The sequence below is a fragment of the Leguminivora glycinivorella genome, chromosome 9 (assembly GCF_023078275.1).
Source record: "Leguminivora glycinivorella isolate SPB_JAAS2020 chromosome 9, LegGlyc_1.1, whole genome shotgun sequence".
Lineage (NCBI taxonomy): Eukaryota > Metazoa > Arthropoda > Insecta > Lepidoptera > Tortricidae > Leguminivora > Leguminivora glycinivorella.
Genome location: NC_062979.1, coordinates 12,334,538 through 12,353,296, shown reverse-complemented (window position 1 = coordinate 12,353,296; position 18,759 = coordinate 12,334,538). Strand labels below are relative to the sequence as shown.

Below are 18,759 nucleotides of genomic sequence, written 5' to 3'. Positions count from 1 at the left end.
TATTGAATGTCAGGCTATTTATTGAGATATTCGTTTTTGTCGTAAAACAAAACATTTCCTTCACTATGTATTTAAAATTCAGGTCGGCTAATACTTACAATGTTTTGTATGTCAATAAAGATTGATAGTGTGACGTCATTCGGCCTTCAACAGTGTCAACGTGCAAAAACAGCATATAATATATATACATAGTGATAGTATACCTATATATCTATTTTCATGATAACTTACTCATATACTTAATAGCGAAAGATTAGGCTCTATAATCTTCGGACACATTTTTGGCACGTGTATGTTATAAAATATACATATTTGGCGTATTTAAAAGAGGAACCAAGCTGTTAGCCTTATAAAACATCAACAAAGACAGCTTCCCAGCTACACAAGCTATGCTAAGGTTAATTTTTAAATGGATTTCTAATACGTATAAATAAACATTTTATCCATAAAATATTATCTCGTCCTAACATTGTACGAACCGAGAGTTTGTATTCGTAGTAGGTAACATTCCTCGGAGCTTGGCCTCGAAGTTGCTTAGACTATGTTGCAAGCCCGCCTCAATCAGTACCTTCTACTGTTATGTACTGTGTACCTACTCCTTCCTACCACCTTGGGTATACTAGTTTGAACAACGTTGCGCAAAGATAAACTTTTTAAAAAGGCAATGCAGTGACAATGTCAAAGTCAGAGGAGTAGAAGAACCGATTTCAATGTCATTAATACAACTACATAGAGAAGAAAATAAATTATTTTTGGAACATTTTTTTGATTTGTTCGTTTTTCAAGTAGTCACAGTACTATATATAAATTATAAATTGAAATAGATATCGTACACGACAAAAAAAAGAAAAAACCGTGTAAGCTAAAGACACACGGGTCCGGCTCGGCCACCAGTGGACCTTGTCGTTCTTTCTTTCGTGTATGATATCTATTTCAATTTATAATGTCATTAATATTGATAAATTTGATAATAAAAAAGCTCTTGCTTGTAACAGTTGTAAATAGTATTGTAAATTATATTTTTTGTTGGTGATTCTAATCAATAAATAAACTGACATGTATATATTAGGCAAATTTACCTATTTAACTAGATTTATATGTATATTATAAACTGATTTGTGAGAAATGTAAACAATAACACCGCAATAACCACTAAACTATAAGTGTTTACAATCAAACTAGTTATAACCTAATTAAAATGTTTATTGGAAAGCGATGAGTAATGACTTAATGAGAGATGACGTGTTCAGTTGTTGAGTTTGTTGACAGTAGGTATCAGAATTCAGAATGTAAAACTATTCCGTTTACGAATGTAAATGTATGTAGTATAGTAAATTAAGAGAAATAAACAAAAGCATGTGACTTGGCCATTACATCAAAAACAAAGAAAAGGTCGCTTGAATTACTAGTAGGTACTAGAGCTCCTGGTCGTGACCGTGTTTCGTGTACCCGTAGCCGAATCTCCGTTGCCGTGTTACTCGGCAACGGAGATCCGCTCCGTTTGCTCCGTGTGATTCGGCTACGTGTAATTAAGATACGTAGCTACGTGTACACGGAGATACGTATCTTATTTATACGTAGATCGGATCCAGTCGTGACCGTGACGTTTAGTTAAGTGTAGATTTTATGCGTGTCACTAAGACCCCCGAATGTAATGCAAGGGGCGAGTTTTTAATTTCAGTTTCCATATTTTTGCATTTTAAATAAAGTTTTAAGAGTGATCAAAAATAATAAGATGCAAATATTATTATCATCATCATCATCATATCAGCCGAAAGACGTCCACTGCTGGACATAGGCCTCCCCCAAAGATTGCCACAATGACCTGTCCTGCGCCACCCGCATCCAGCGGACTCCTGCGACCTTCACCAGGTCATCAGTCCACCTTGTTGGGGGCCTACCCACGCTTCGCCTTCCGGTACGCGGTCGCCACTCGAGAACCTTTCCGCCCCAACGGCCATCGGTTCTACGTGCAAATATTATTTTGGAGGCAAAAATAATAGACCAGTACAAATTGTAAAAGATGTGTATCAAAAGAATTCGCGTATAATCAACATATAAAAAAATAGGTAAAATTCTAATTTTCATTCACATGACACAGACTATAATTAATCAACTTTTTTTTAAATAATCTAACATGTACAGTCAGCGTCTTATAGTTGGTAGTATCCGAAGTAGTCAAATAGTTTGTTATTTTTGCTTTCACTTAACTTCACAAACAATAAGAACACATGGTACTTAATAACAGGTAAATCCCAAAGCCTTAAAGGTAATTATTATCAATGGCCCGCAAACTATTGTTTGTTATCATTATCTGCACGTGCAACTATTTCTTAGTATTTTCACCGACGAAAGACGGTTGTCCAGCCAGTAATAATATTTATGAACAGTGTATATTATTATTTCACTTAAAATACTTTTAAATTGTTGCATTGGTCTACCTGTAGCATTTCTTACTAGGAAGTAAATATTAATTAGAGATATTAATATATTTATTTGGATGGACTTTCATATTCATCGACATCCCCAAGTAGGTACCTAGTACCTACCTGAAGTGCGATTTTTGATTCTCATCGGGTGGCTTATTTCGTACTAAATCGTCATCGGCTGCATACAAAACAAGGCACCGGTGAGATTCAAAAATCCCACCAATACCACCTCTGGTTTTTTTTGTTACCAATATGTAATTACTTAAAAAAACATCTGGAATCAAATCAATGCAAAGACCACGAGTATAACACATAATGCGAAGGGTCCGTTCGACACTTACAAGCTCTCTTTCAACAACCGAGCGGAGCCGAAGCCGAGATTCGCGGGAACGTAGCCGAATCCAGAAACGGATACGTATCTTTGACGTGACCGTGTAGTACGGGATCTTAGCACCGCCGGTACTAAGGCTACGTAGCTACGGTTCCGCGTGTAACACGTATATCACAAGCCCTAGTAGGTACAGGCGACATGTATTTTTTTTGTTTTTCGTGCGAGATATGTGGTATTGCCCCTTATTGGTATACCTAAATAATACTTTGTGTGTATTTCAATGAGGTTTTTGCTGTGTTTATTATTTATTTATTTTATTTATATATTTAGTGTAGTGATTACATAATATATGCATAAATCGTGAAACGATGAGATATTTTGTTTCTTTACATTCAGATAAACTTTAAATTCATCTCATCAGTCATCACATATCAGATTTATAATACATTAAAGAAAGACATGATATCAATACGTGAAAATGTACCTTTTAAAAAGAAAGTAAAAATACCAAATGATCAATCAGACCATCAATGTCACCAAATTTATCCTTAAAAGATTTATAGCATGAAAGGTAAATGTGACATCACTGTGACAAAACCTAGATATTTAAATCAAAAACAAAAGAGAAAGCTTATATATTGTAGTGTCAGGGTGACAATACATAAAGCTATCAGAATACCTTGTAACTGTGATGACTGGTAAGGAACAAATACGAGCGAGAATTAACATTGGCTAACTGTATTACGGTATAGGTTCTATACAGAGTGGGGCCTGTAACAAAGGCGAAGAATTAAACTCTAGGCTATTCTCCTTATACTGATCAACATTTGTTCGGCGACTTTTAAAAATAACTTGTATTTTGATTTTTATCACCCTTGAAAGTTTTTTCTAAGAGGTAATGTATTGCGAATTCTGTTAAGTCTAAAGTGTGACAGACAACGTCAATGACAACAATAATGGCGTACATTGAAGCTAATATTTATTTTGTACGAAAAATTAAAAATTTAAAGACTTCATAATTTTTAAAAGTCACTGAACAAATGTTGATCAGTATAAGGAGAATAGCCTACAGTTCAATTCTTCGCCTTTGTTACAGGCCCCACTCTGTATTTTGCAAATTTTGCAATAGATCTGTTCCTTAGCTCTATTGAATTGGCAACTGTCCAACTTTTGGTAAGATAAGTATCATAGCCGGTTTAAAATAAGATCATCGATGTCTGTAGCTCGTAAAGCTTTCTGCGATAAATCTTACATACAATACAATTATTTCGAAGATTATTGAATAATTTAAGTGACCTTTTATATCACTCTGATTACAGATATATTTGGAAAGTTCACCTATATTTGACACGCTTTCACTAATATTAATATTGGGTTGGTAAGAAAGTAATGAGCGATCGATTGAATTCCACATAAAATTTTTGAGAGAGTTCTAGAATCTTCTATGGTCGAAAGTATATAAAGGGCGAGTCGCACAGTTTCTCGTCAGTCATTCACTAGCTGTCGCCGAGCTAATATAAGGAAGAAAATGGACGAATTAAAAGTGCATGTAAGGCATTGCTTACTATATGAATTTCAGTCTGGCCATTCAGCCGCCGAAGCAGTGCGTAATATATGTCAGCGTGTTGCTCCTGAAGTTGTGTCTGAGGCCACGGCGAAACGATGGTTCCAGCGGTTTCGTAGTGGCGACTTTTCATTATCAGATCAACCTAAGTCTGGTCGACCGGTGAAGATTGATGTAGCCAAATTAAAAACCTTAATTGAAGGAGACCCGAGGCTAACGAGTCGTACTCTTGCTACCGAGTTAGGCTGCTCTCATGTCACCATAGAAACACATTTACACGAGTTGGGAAAAAACTACAAATTCAGTGTTTGGATACCGCACGAACTTGATAGACATCAAATAAACCGCCGTGCCGATATCTGCATACAACTTCTGTCTTTTCGCCGCACATTCAACTGGTTGGACCATCTTATCACTGGAGATGAAAAATGGGTCTTATATATAAATCACACACGCAAAACGTCAGTGGCTAGCTCCAAACGAAAAAGGAATAGAGGCACCAAAAACAGAGCCTCACCCGAAAAAGGTTATGCTGTCCGTTTGGTGGGATATTCATGGTATTATTCACTGGGAACTCCTACCAAGTGGAATGACTGTTACCGCATCAGTATACTGTAATCAGCTTGAAAATTTAAACCAAAAAATCTGTCAGAATCGTCCACAGCATGCTAAAGTTTTTTTCTTACACGACAATGCTCGCCCACACATTGCAAAAGTGACTCGGCTAAAGCTATTGGAGCTAGGTTGGAAAGTGATACCTCATCCACCGTACTCTCCAGACTTGGCACCTACGGATTACGCATTGTTCAGATCGCTAAGCAATGCCTTGAATGAAAAAAGTTCGATGATCAAGCCCATCTACGACAGTACATAGCTGAGTTTTTTTAATCTAAACCTAAGAACTTCTTCGCCGATGCTATTCATTCTTTACCAGAACGATGGAGACAAGTAGTAGATAACGAAGGCCGTTATATTTTTGATAAATGATTAAAATAATAAATTAAATAAAAATTACAATATTGGTTATGATTCGCTCATTACTTTCTTACCAACCCAATATTTGATGCCGACTCTAAATACCGATCTATTGGGCCAGAAATATTGAACGAAATTTAAGCCAGGCAAAGTATATGTCATGTTATCATGTCATGTAAGTATAATAGGTACATAACTTTAAATATAGGTAATATAAAATTATATCATAATAGTATCTTATCTTAGACATATTCGAATAATCATCACAAAATTTATTAGATTTTAGAGAAAATCCGAATCCTGACTCTTGAAGATCGCGATTGAAACACATTTGAAACTCGTTCGACGTGGTATGACGTATTTGCCAAGCCCCCTGGCCTGTTTTGCAGGCCATCTGGTGTCAGTACTAGGCAAATAGGTATGTACTATGAAAAACGACAATGTACCTATATGAATACTTAAGTGTTTAACACCTTTTTCACGTCACAGCTAATAAAAGAAAAGTACACACAAACGTAACATGTTGACAACGATTAGATATAAGTCCAGTGTAGAGCGTAGATGAATGCACAAAACACTCTTGTTGTCATAATCATAAAATCACATTAAATACAGTGTTTATTAGTATACCGAACATGTAGATATACATATTAACTTTTGATTACAACACTGGTGTTTAAGTAAATCATCCATACTAAGTAAGTAAGTAAGTAAGTAAGTAAATATTCTTTATTGCACCACAAGGATAACAGATTACAAATAGCAGACATTAAACACTAATTATAAATTCCGCAATTTTCGAATTTAACGTGAGCCAAGCCACCCAAGCCTCACCGTCCAAGGCCCTAGGTCACGCGGCCGCGGTAGGCCTAAGAAGCGCTGGCTGGACGTCGTGACAGCGGACATGGAAGAGAACAATCTCTCACCTCAGGATGCCGAAGACCGGGCAAAGTGGAGAAGGCTGAGTAGGAAAGCGGACCCTGGCGCTAGGCCGGGAAAACGCTAGGTTGAAGAAGAAGAAGAACGTGAGCCAAGCCGCGGGAGAAAATGCTAGTTTGATGTCCTATAATTAATACAAGCATATTTTAATGACTGGTAATTAATAATAGGTAGGAAACTAATTAACACAAAAACCCAGGTGCAATTAAACTCCAAGAAAAGGACAAAGATCAAAAAAAAACAGAAAGAGTGTAAAACTAACAGTTACGAAATTAGAAAGTAAAATACCTATGTAGATAAAAATTATCCATACTTCATACTTATCATCATAGTATAATGTAATTATGTTACACGAAAGTGGCTCTGTTATATCTGTATTCTGTATGTCCGCTTTGAGGGCTACAGTTTGGATTGGAGGTAGTTTGAGGACCGGGTAAAGGCACAGCTTCCCTGTCATTTTCTCATCATTCATCATCGTTTTTCGCAGACAAAGGTGAGAATGGGAAGCTAGTAATTTATATTTAAATCAAAATGAAATCGTCGGTAATGAAAATATATACACTACAGTTTCTTGACGTTTCTTTTCCACGAAATATGTTTCCGTCCTAGAGAATTTTGTACTTTTGCGCATTTGGCAAGCTTGGATCTATAGTCAAAAACTTGGCTACACATTCCTATTGTAATGGGAAAAGCAGTTGATACGTAATTAAACACTGCGTGACGTCACATCTGTCTGAGTGTCTCATTAATGCGGTTCATGTTATGTAGGATGTAGGAATATTGTACTTTATGCATATGAAACAAGGAAAGTTTTTAGATACCTTGAATACGCGAGGCATAAAACGTGATACACATCTACCGTAACATCAACAAGCCGGTAGGTACTTAAGTTTTGTAGGTACACAATATACCTACTTCGTCTGAGCATGTGATTGTGACAAAACGAAATAGCTTGGGAACAAATAACAATGGATACAGATTAGAACGGAACATTACCTTTGGAGGTAAAGCGCAATATGCGTATAGGTATTTTCCTCGCTACATATTTTCCCTAAGTTCTTCTTCAGGATTCCCCTACCACACTAATCCATAGAACTACTATCTCCATACAGTTTAAAATTATTTTAAAAGTAGGGGGTCACCAATTTTTTTTAGCAAACAACAAATGGCCCGTAAGCATCAGACTTGTAAATATAGAGGGTGACGTCACAGATATCATACTTATCAACAAACTCTGCATAGATAAAGACATGTAGGTAAGCAATAATATATGTAGGTATTAACTAAGGTCACAGGAAAGTCGACACTACAGGTACTGGAGTAGAAATTTGGTACCTATTTCCTGGTCCTAACAAAAATTAATATGATAACTAGGTATATACAAAAAGGTCTATTAATTAAGGCAAATTACTTTATAAAAAAAATCTGGTCCTGATTGGTCAAATTGTTTTTTATCCCTTTCTCACAAATACATATATCAAAATGACAGATAAAGACAAACAATCTAATTTAAAGTGTTTATAAATAATGCCATTAAATAGAACTTGATAATATCATGTTTTGATTCAAGAATAAGTCTGTGGGTCTAGTGAAACAGGGTATAACTCAAATTGACTCGGTGAAAAAGGTCAAAAAGGGCACAAGTCCCACATCGGACCTGTGACCTTTTTCACCGAGTCAATTTGAGTTATACCCTTTTTCACTAGACTCACAGAAGTTATTTTAAATTATAGGTAAATCAATGGGTACTTGAAAATAAAAAAGTATTTATGAATATAAACAATGCAGCTCAAAACATATAGTGAGTCATAGTTAAAGTTAGGACTATTCACTCACCTTGACATTACTGAGAGAAATGCCAATATAGCAAAATCTAAAATAACTCAAATGCATTTGGCTGCATTCACAAAACGCAATAATACTAGCCTTGAGTAAAATATTTAAATTCTTTGTTTACAAATGTAGGTGTGTACAACCTGCACATACAACACGTAAATATTTATAGACAAATTACTAACCAAGGGCACAACAATTGAACATATCACTCTATAGTAATCCTTATCCAAGTGGAAGAAGGTTTGTGTGTACATCTGTAGACAATTCTGGCAGTCAATTGTTAAAGATACAGGTACAAACCAAGTCAAAATAAAAAAAAAATTAATAGGCATCCAGGGGTGGCAAGATATCAAAATTACTGAATTTAATAAAATAAATAAATAAATATTATAGGACATTCTTACACAGATTGACTGAGGCCCACGGTAAGCTCAAGAAGGCTTGTGTTGTGGGTACTCAGACAATGATATATATAACATATAAATACTTATATACATAGAAAACATCCATGACTCAGGAACAAATATCAGTGCTCATCACACTAATAAATGCCCTTACCGGGATTCGAACCCGGGACCGCGGCGTAGCAGGCAGGATCACTACCGACTGCGCCAGCCTGCAGGCAGGTAGGCAGGCAGGTATTTATATATCTATTCCCAAAATGGAACTATACATGAGATGCTAACTGCAAATTAGCCAAACCATTTTCTTAATTACTTTGTTGATTTACATTTAAGTAACATCTAAACATAAATATGAATCATTATTTCTGAGTTTAGGTAAGTCCAACCTTTAGCGGCCTCTGAGCCTTGTGCCATTCCATTGAGAATATTTTGCAAAATTGTCTTCAAGTCTAGGTAGTAAAAGTATAAATAAAGTGATAAATAAATTACTCACCTAGTAGGTTTGGTTTTCATCCAGACGGGCAGGGTGAATCCATCCTTAATCTCAGCGTCACTCGATGCCATTCTGAATTCTTGTATGTAACTTTGTTCACAAAATTAATATACCAAATAACAAATCACTAGTTAAAACAAATTCAAGACACCTGTCGAGTTGGTGTGAATAAGACTGAATAAGTATTATCTTGAGCAGAAATGATAAGGAAGGTTCACTTATCAGTGTTGGATAGAAACATATTGGGGGCACAAAACGAGTTATTATTATTGAATAGAAGATACTTAATTACAATATTTAATTTTATGTTCAGGATATTTGGGTTTCACTGGATTTTAAACCCTGATTCGCAGAAGTCATCTGTAAAGAAAGGATAATATCACATAATATTCAGTTGATCTATAATAGTTATTATCCATACTAATATTATAAATAAGAAAGTGTGTGTCTGTTTGTTTGTCCGTCTTTCACGGCAAAACGAAGCGATGAATAGACATGATTTTTTAGTGGAGATAGTTGAAGGGATGGAGAGTGACATAGGCTACTTTTTGTCTCTTTCTAATGCAAGCGAAGCCGCGGCCAAAAGTTAGTTTTAGTATAAGTGTAATAAGTTTGTGGTGTTAAGTAAATGTATTTTATTTCTTACTAGTTATGTTCATTATTTCCTACTCCATCTATAGATTGCAAAGTTTTTGGTTCACTTCCAATAACAATAGAAGTTTTTCATGACTAAATTGGTTCAAGGTGGGCTTAGTTATCCAATCGCATTTCAACAGTAGTATAACATAATGCATAATATTATTTATATAGGCAAACAAACATTTGGCCAGTTAAAGGAAATTAGCTGTGTACATATTTATGTAAGCTCAATATGCTCAATTGCTATTATAGACATGAGAAATAGGGCATTCAAATGTTAAATATTACAGTACACAGTTGGTTTTATAACTATGCCATTTAATATTCATAACACACAATAACACTTAGACTTTTGCATAGAAAACAGAAACGTTAATTCTACGATATTACGAAGGTAGCTAATCAAAAGAAAAATATTCAATGATCCTCAAAATTTGATCACATCCACTGATAACGGTAAGTCTACGATATAAACCTATTCTACTTACACTCTTTAAATTAGAAATTTTAGCACAAATATGGTACATTTTAAAGTTATTATAATGAAACCAAATAAAGGAAACGTGTACGAAAGCTTAGTCAATCGAACACACACAGCGTTAGCGTTTCCGTTTGTGAATCGTTCTCGACTTGAGCCGTCAAATGGCCGTCAAACAAGTGCCATTCATATTGTCCAATCCCGTCAACCTTCGCTTAAATTCTCTTGTTCCTATTGGTCGACCGTTTCTGACATGATTTCGAAATTAACTTGCCAGGTATAAAAATATTATATAATTCTTCATTTTTATTGTTTTAATTTTATTTCAATACATAAATTAAATTTGACAAAAAAAACTCACCTCATATCGAACTGCAAATTCATGCCAAGAAATTTATTTACAATGGTTTGCCGTAATTTCTTTCTTATTATAACTTGGCTGATACTTGGCTGATGCTGTTTTGTCAGTTGACAGCTATAGCTATAGCTATTTTTATAGCTTATATTGACCAATTGACTTAGGCTCCCCACAGACAGTCTTAAAAATTCATAATCTTAAAAAAAACTTGTATGCAATCTGACAGTTCAAACTGACACTGACAAGACACTGACAGATCTGTCAGTGTCAATTGCATACAATTTTTTTTTAAGATTATGAATTTTTAAGACTGTCTGTGGGGAGCCTTAGGCTCCCCACAGACAGTCTTAAAAATTCATAATCTTAGAAAAAACTTGTATGCAATCTGACAGTTCAAACTGACACTGACAGATCTGAACTGTCAGATTGCATACAAGTTTTTTTTAAGATTATGAATTTTTAAGGACTTCCGGTTGGGACGCCATCATAGCGGTTTCGTGTCGTGAATAATTTATTTTTCTTTTACTCATTAATGTTGTTTAAAGTGTAATATTGATAGCGTATTATGCAGTAAACTAATGGTGTAGTGAGAAGCTGATGAAGAATTGTTCTCGAAACGCGTTAAGGCCTCTTTTTTGTCGTAAACGGCCGGTAGTCCACGTGCTCTTGTAAAATCTAGCTATCAATTTACAAGTGCTAAGTCACCGTACAATGTCGTACTTACCGTACAAAAATTACTAATATTAGCTCATATCACCTTGACACTGGCGAAATAGTCCCAATGGACTGAAGCCATTTAATTTTAAAAACTGAACTGAATGAATTTTTAAGACTGTCTGTGGGGAGCCTTAGGCTGGGCTCACACGGAGGCGACAGTTGCACGGCGACATCTTTTGTCTCTGTCGTTACTATAAGCGTCCAAGACAGAGACAAAAAATGTCGCCGTGCAACTGTCGCCTCCGTGTGCGCCCAGGGTTACCCTGTCACGAGTCTTGTGTCTTGTCTTGTCTGTCAGTGTCAATACTGTCAATCAGGGTTGCCAACCGTACGAGGTTCCTCGTACAAATACGAGATTTATGGTCTTACGTACGAGGTACGAGGATACTATTAACCTCGTACAAATATGTACGAGATTTTGATAATATGGCCAATTGGATATATATTATTAGCATTTTGCATCTTTTTACACCATTTACGCGATGATTGTCTATGGCAGCTATCGCTTCAACAACCACACCGCACCGTACCTTGGAATGTTTTCACGAAAGTGAGAGCGAGAAAGTGTTATTTTTTTATCGCTATATCACTTACGTGAAAAAAATCCACAGACGCGGTGCGGTGCGATCATTTCTTAGGTACTTTACGGAGTGGTCCCGATAGTATAATATGCTTAATTTTGATTTAAACACGTTTTCGATGCATAATAATAATATTTTTTATATGTACGAGGTTTGAAAGTCTAAATACGAGAATTTTAGCTGAAAAGTACGAGGAAGTTTTGCTTTACGGTTGGCAACCCTGCTGTCAATGTCATTTGTTCAATTTTAAGAGTCCGGTTAATGTACGACCCAGGAATGTACAGCCCAGCAATCGGCGTCCACTTTTTTGGACGCGAATTGCTGGGTCGTACACTGCTGCCCTGTAAAAAGAATGGCTTCGAATTCTCGCCCCGGACCAAGCATGTACAGCCCGAGAATGCTCAACCCAAGAATTCACGACCCAATAATCCGAATCCCTTTAGTGGACGCCGATTATTGGTCGCACATTGTTGGCCCGTACCGAGAATGCTCGACCCATGATTGCTCAACCCAAGAATGTACGACCCAGGAATAGGCGTCCACTTTTCGCTAGCAACCACAGACTATAAAATATTTTTCACATAGAGTGATATTCTAGGGATGGGGTGACGATTTTAAAGTTTACGATTCAATTATGTTGCCATGCGCAAAAAATGAGCAAAAGATATTTCGTTATGAAAGCTAAGAACACACTACGCGGACGTCCGTCGTGAATCGACCGCGGACGGGAATCTGGACAATGGAAATACACATAACCGTGCAAACTATCGGTCGACGGACGCGGACGTGGCCTTGAGCGCACGGACGTCCGATCGAAATCTGGCTCTCTGGATGTTTTGTTCCGTGCACACTGATAGGTCGCGGTCGCGGTCGTTTTACGACGGACGTCCGCGTAGTATGTTCCTAGCTTTATGCTAGGAACATACTACGCGGACATCCGTCGTAAATCGACCGCGGACGGGAATCTGGACAATGAAGCTAGGAACACACTACGCGGACGTCCGTCGTAAATCGACCGCGGACGGAAATCTAGACAATGGAAATACACATAACCGTGCAAACTATCGGTCGACGGACGCGGACGTGGCCTTGAGCGCACGGACGTCCGATCGAAATCTGGCTCTCTGGATGTTTTGTTCCGTGCACACTGATAGGTCGCGGTCGCGGTCGTTTTACGACGGACGTCCGCGTAGTATGTTCCTAGCTTGAAGCTAGGAACACACTACGCGGACGTCCGTCGTAAATCGACCGCGGACGGGAATCTGGACAATGGAAATCAGAGAAAAGAGACTAATGATGGAAATAGACATATAAAGCTAGGAACACATTGCGCGGACGTCCGTCGTGGATCGACCGCGGACGGGAATCTGGACAATGGAAATACATATAACCGTGCAAACTATCGGTCGACGGACGTGGACGTGGCCTTGAGCGCGTGGACGTCCGATCGAAATCTGGCTCGCTGGACGTTTTGTTCCGTGCACACTGTTCGGTCGCGGTCGCGGTCGATTTGCGACGGACGTCCGCGTAGTATGTTCCTAGCTTAAAGCTAGGAACACACTACGCGGACGTCCGTCGTAAATCGACCGCGGACGGAAATCTGGACAATGGAAATACATATAACCGTGCAAACTATCGGTCGACGGACGTGGACGTGGCCTTGAGCGCGTGGACGTCCGATCGAAATCTGGCTCGCTGGATGTTTTGTTCCGTGCACACTGTTCGGTCGCGGTCGCGGTCGATTTGCGACGGACGTCCGCGTAGTATGTTCCTAGCTTAAAGCTAGGAACACACTACGCGGACGTCCGTCGTAAATCGACCGCGGACGGGAATCTGGACAATGGAAATACACATAACCGTGCAAACTATCGGTCGACGGACGCGAACGTAGCCTTGAGCGCACGGACGTCCGATCGAAATCTGGCTCTCTGGATGTTTTGTTCCGTGCACACTGATAGGTCGCGGTCGCGGTCGTTTTACGACGGACGTCCGCGTAGTATGTTCCTAGCTTGACCGTGCAAACTATCGGTCGACGGACGTGGACGTGGCCTTGAGCGCATGGACGTCCGATCGAAATCTAGCTCGCTGGATATTTTGTTCCGTGCACACTGATCGGTCGCGGTCGCGGTCGATCGACGACGGACGTCCGCGTAGTAAGCAGAATCGGCGGCCAAGGTATACGAGATTATCCCACAGGTTCTGAATGTCCAAACTTTAGACAATAACAGTACCTACTCATGCTGCAGGGATATCCGAGATTGCAAAACATGTCATTGATCTTACCAGGGAGGTTGCTGCTTTAAAGGCGCAAACTGGCGGCCACTCATCAAGATCAGTTTTTCGTGGTATTCATCGCGCGCCATTTTCAACCGGCCGTCGTCGAGAGCGTTCCACATCAAGACTAAGAGATCCGTCCATATGCTGGTACCATACTAGATTTGGCGACAGATCTACCCGCTGTACTAGACCATGCAGTTATCCAGGGGCGGAAAACTTTACCGGCAGCACAGAATATATAATAGTACAAGTACAGAAGGCTCACTCCTTTGATGTTCACAAAATGCCGCCATTCTAAATTCTTACCTACATTAACAAACGGACCGCACGCGAGCAGCCAACATTGAATTTTATTGCGCTGCACGAAGGTCGTTGCCAATGAATGGGCCGCGAACTCGCGTGTCCGTCAGGATCGCGTGAACGATGTCTGAATCGTCACAAAATTTGCACCAAATAACTGTACCTAAACTGTACTAAACTGTACCTATAGCGAAAAAAACTGTACCTCAAGCAATCACGCATTAAATAGATAGCTACATGGACACGCCATTCTGACGTCAGGTTGGCGCGCATAGCCGTGTATCGCCCCAACGTGTGGGAACTATGTTCTGGATCATATATCAATAAACTGTACCTAAACTGTACTTCATAAAACTGCCAAAAATAATATTTAAATCACACGTGATATCGGTCAAATCAACGACAAAAAAATTTAGTGCTCATTATGTTATTATGTATGTTTTGCCTATCAATTTGCAACAGGCCTTACAGAAGACCACAGCCAAATAGCACTAGACCCTACTCATAGTGTTGTGTTCCTGTCGGTGAGTAAGGCTGCCAGAGCTCAACGGGGGTGCGGTGTGCTGATGACGGGAGGACTTACGGAACTAACTTGTTCCGTTTATTGTCCTTTGAGTCGTCAGCAACCCGAACCCTCCTTAGAACTTGTACACTCCTTTTTGCTGTGTACTTAACACAGCAAAAGGGAATGTACAAGTTTCTAATGGGGTGGCAACGCGCATGTGACACTGTTTGAGTTGCAGGCGTCCATAGGTTACGGTGACCGCTTTACATCAGGCGGGCCGTATACTTGTTTGCCACCGACGTAGTATAAAAAAAAAAAAAAAAAAAAACAGGCGCTTGTTTTCTCGTAATACATGTAATAAATGCACATCAATTATTCATTACTTCTGCCTTAGTGCGTTTTCACATTATCCGATCCGATATCGGATGTCGGAAGGATTTCAATAGAAAAAATCCAATATGACGCCTGTAATGTATGGGATAACGGTCCGACATCCGATATCGGATCGGATAATGTGAAAACACACTAAGGCCAGAAGTAATGAATAATTTATGTGCATTTATTACATGTATTACGAGAAAACAAGCGCCTGTTGCAAATTGATAGGCAAAACATACATAATAACATAACGAGCAGTAAAATTTTTTGTCGTTGATTTGACCGATATCATGTGTGATTTAAATATTATTTTTGGCAGTTTTATGAAGTACAGTTTAGGTACAGTTTATTGATATATGATCCAGAACATAGTTCCCACACGTTGGGGCGATACACGGCTATGCGCGCCAACCTGACGTCAGAATGGCGTGTCCATGTAGCTATCTATTTAATGCGTGATTGCTTGAGGTACAGTTTTTTTCGCTATAGGTACAGTTTAGTACAGTTTAGGTACAGTTATTTGGTGCAAATTTTGTGACGATTCAGACATCGTTCACGCGATCCTGACGGACACGAACTCGCGGCCGCTGACATGTACTTGTAGCGCGGCGATAGAATTGAGGAGTGAGCCGCCCCTGCCGGCAGCCGAAATTAGCGGCCTACGTCTGCCAAGTAAAACCGGACCGCCTTTTTGTGCTGGACCAAAACTCTAAAACTCTCTTCCTAGTTGATACAGGATCAGACTTGTGCGTTTACCCGCGCGCTTTAATACCCGTCTTCCCTAGGGGAGATTAGGGGAGATTTTTAGGATATTTTTTAATTTCGATCGCCTGAATCGCCTCCCTCACAATCCGGGGATAATAGTGTCGCTCGGTGGAAAGAACTTTGGGTTTGTGTAGCTCAATCCAGTGATTCATTTCCGCAGTAAGCAAGTGCTCGGCGATTGCAGATTTGTGTATATGGCGATTTTTAACTGCCGCTATGTGTTCCTTCACCCTCTCTTATATCTCGGGTATAGATTATCGCCCACCTGCAAACTAGCGAACGTTATTTTATGGTAAATTATATGAAATAAATTGTTAATTTTGTCGTCTCTTCATTGTCACTAGATGTTCACTATTACCTCTTTAAACTGGCTAATGACTTGGCATCAAAAAATATATAAGTATTATTTAATGTCCAGATATTTCGTTAGATGTCGCTATACCACCTGCAAACTAGCGAACGGATTCTATGGTAAATTATATGAAATAAATTGTTAAATTCGTTATTAATACAGAAATTTAGCTTTTAGGTTCGTTATTTTTACCCATGGCGTATGGGTATAATGGGTACATGCTTTAAGCCTTAAACTTGAATAAACTTTGTCCAGCCGGCGTATCATGCTTCCAATTTTATCACTTGTCCACGTGGATAAGACAACTGTCACTCTCACACTGACATACTTGCCAAAGCGTGACGGATGCTTTATCCACGTGGATAAGTGATAAAATTGGAATCATAATACGCCGGCTGGAAATATTTGTTTATAATATTTGCTAAAATACGAAATAGAAGGACGTTAATTTAAAATGAATTGTTGTATCCTAGAACAACACGGGGTAACCAGCATACAATGAAATGAAAAATATAAAATTTTATAGCATTCCAGACTTTCGTACCTTGTACTTGTACTCGTGAAAAACTAAATTTAGGTACTTAGGTATGGATAAATTTATTTATAATAATAAAGAAACGTACGTAATTTCAAAACTTGAATCATAAGATTATAACCAGGGGCGGCTCACTCCGCGATTTTATTGCCGCGCTACAGGTACATGCTGGAGGCCGCGAGTTCGCGGCCCATTCAGTTGTGACGACCTTCGCGCGGTGCAATAGAATTCAATGTCGGCTGCTCGCGTGCGGTCCGTTTGTTAATGTAGGTAAGAATTTAGAATGGCGGCATTTTGTGAATATCAATTTATCAAAGGAGTAAGCCTTCTCTACTTGTACTATGGCGTGAGCGGCTCAGGGTGTGGAGAGGCGTGCACCGCTTTCTACCCAGTCTGTACGAAACAGCCACTGTGCCAACTCACGTCTTAAGCTAGGAACACACTACGCGGACGTCCGTCGTAAATCGACCGCGGACGGGAATCTGGACAATGGAAATACACATAAAGCTAGGAACATACTACGCGGACGTCCGTCGTAAATCGACCGCGGACGGGAATCTGGACAATGAAATTACACATAACCGTGCAAACTATCGGTCGACGGACGTGGACGTGGCCTTGAGCGCATGGACGTCCGATCGAAATCTGGCTCGCTGGATGTTTTGTTCCGTGCACACTGATCGGTCGCGGTCGCGGTCGATTTACGACGGACGTCCGCGTAGTATGTTCCTAGCTTAGGCTTCCCACAGACAGTCTTAAAAATTCATAATCTTAAAAAAAATTTGTATGCAAATTGACACTGACAGATCTGTCAGTATCTTGTCAGTGTCAGTTTGAACTGTCAGATTGCATACAAGTTTTTTTTAAGATTATGAATTTTTAAGACTGTCTGTGGGAAGCCTTAACCGTGCAAACTATCGGTCGACGGACGTGGACGTGGCCTTGAGCGCATGGACGTCCGATCGAAATCTGGCTCGCTGGATGTTTTGTTCCGTGCACACTGATCGGTCGCGGTCGCGGTCGTTTTACGACGGACGTCCGCGTAGTATGTTCCTAGCTTTATGTGTATTTCCATTGTCCAGATTCCCGTCCGCGGTCGATTTACGACGGACGTCCGCGTAGTGTGTTCCTAGCTTTAAGCAAGGAACATACTACGCGGACGTCCGTCGTAAATCGACCGCGGACGGGAATCTGGACAATGGAAATACACATAACCGTGCAAACTATCGGTCGACGGACGTGGACGTGGCCTTGAGCGCATGGACGTCCGATCGAAATCTGGCTCGCTGGATGTTTTGTTCCGTGCACACTAATCGGTCGCGGTCGCGGTCGATTTACGACGGACGTCCGCGTAGTATGTTCCTAGCTTTATAGTTCTGGCACCCCACTCTGGACTGGACGGCCGGTTAAGGCAAGCCAGAGGTGAGAGTCCTGCGGCCTCTGGGGCTGATTTTTGAGTCTCACGCGTTCGAATTCAGAAAATTGTCACTGAAAATAATAGGCATTTCACCGTTTTCAAGCGGTATTTTAGTGACAATGAGACTCAAAAATCGGCCCCCTGCTCAGTGTTCACTGCGGCCTGCCAGTGAAGGCGAGCCGGAGGGAGGGGCCTGACTGACTCTCGGAGCCATGGGACCCAAAGGACGCCATTTCCCATTCAGCTCGCCACAAGCTGCCCTGGGGACTTATTATTGTAATCCTTTATTTATCTTTCTTCTTAAGTTAGGTTATTTATAATATGATTATAAAAGTAAAATACAAGACCACATACAAAACAATACAAAATATATAAACACATTATAAAAAACCTAACCTAGGGTGCCGCCAGCAGCAGGGCAGGGCCCAAGCTGCCGGTGGTTAGGGCTGCAGAGAGAGGAACCGTCGGACTATCCGCGCTGTGTCC

The 18,759-nt window shown here is 39.7% G+C and overlaps 1 protein-coding gene across 1 annotated transcript in view; it reads right to left on the bottom strand.

The window, feature by feature from the left end:
* Positions 1-10,249, bottom strand: part of LOC125229437 — a 33,335-nt gene extending 23,086 nt beyond the window's left edge. Inside the window, exons 1-2 of the mRNA XM_048134272.1 lie at positions 10,099-10,249; positions 8,972-9,331 (exon numbers count right to left, since the gene is read on the bottom strand). Coding sequence (XP_047990229.1) covers positions 8,972-9,042 — 71 coding nt within the window. The 5' untranslated portion in view covers positions 9,043-9,331; positions 10,099-10,249. The remainder of the gene's footprint in view (positions 1-8,971; positions 9,332-10,098) is intronic.
* Between the last annotated feature and the right edge of the window lie 8,510 nt (positions 10,250-18,759).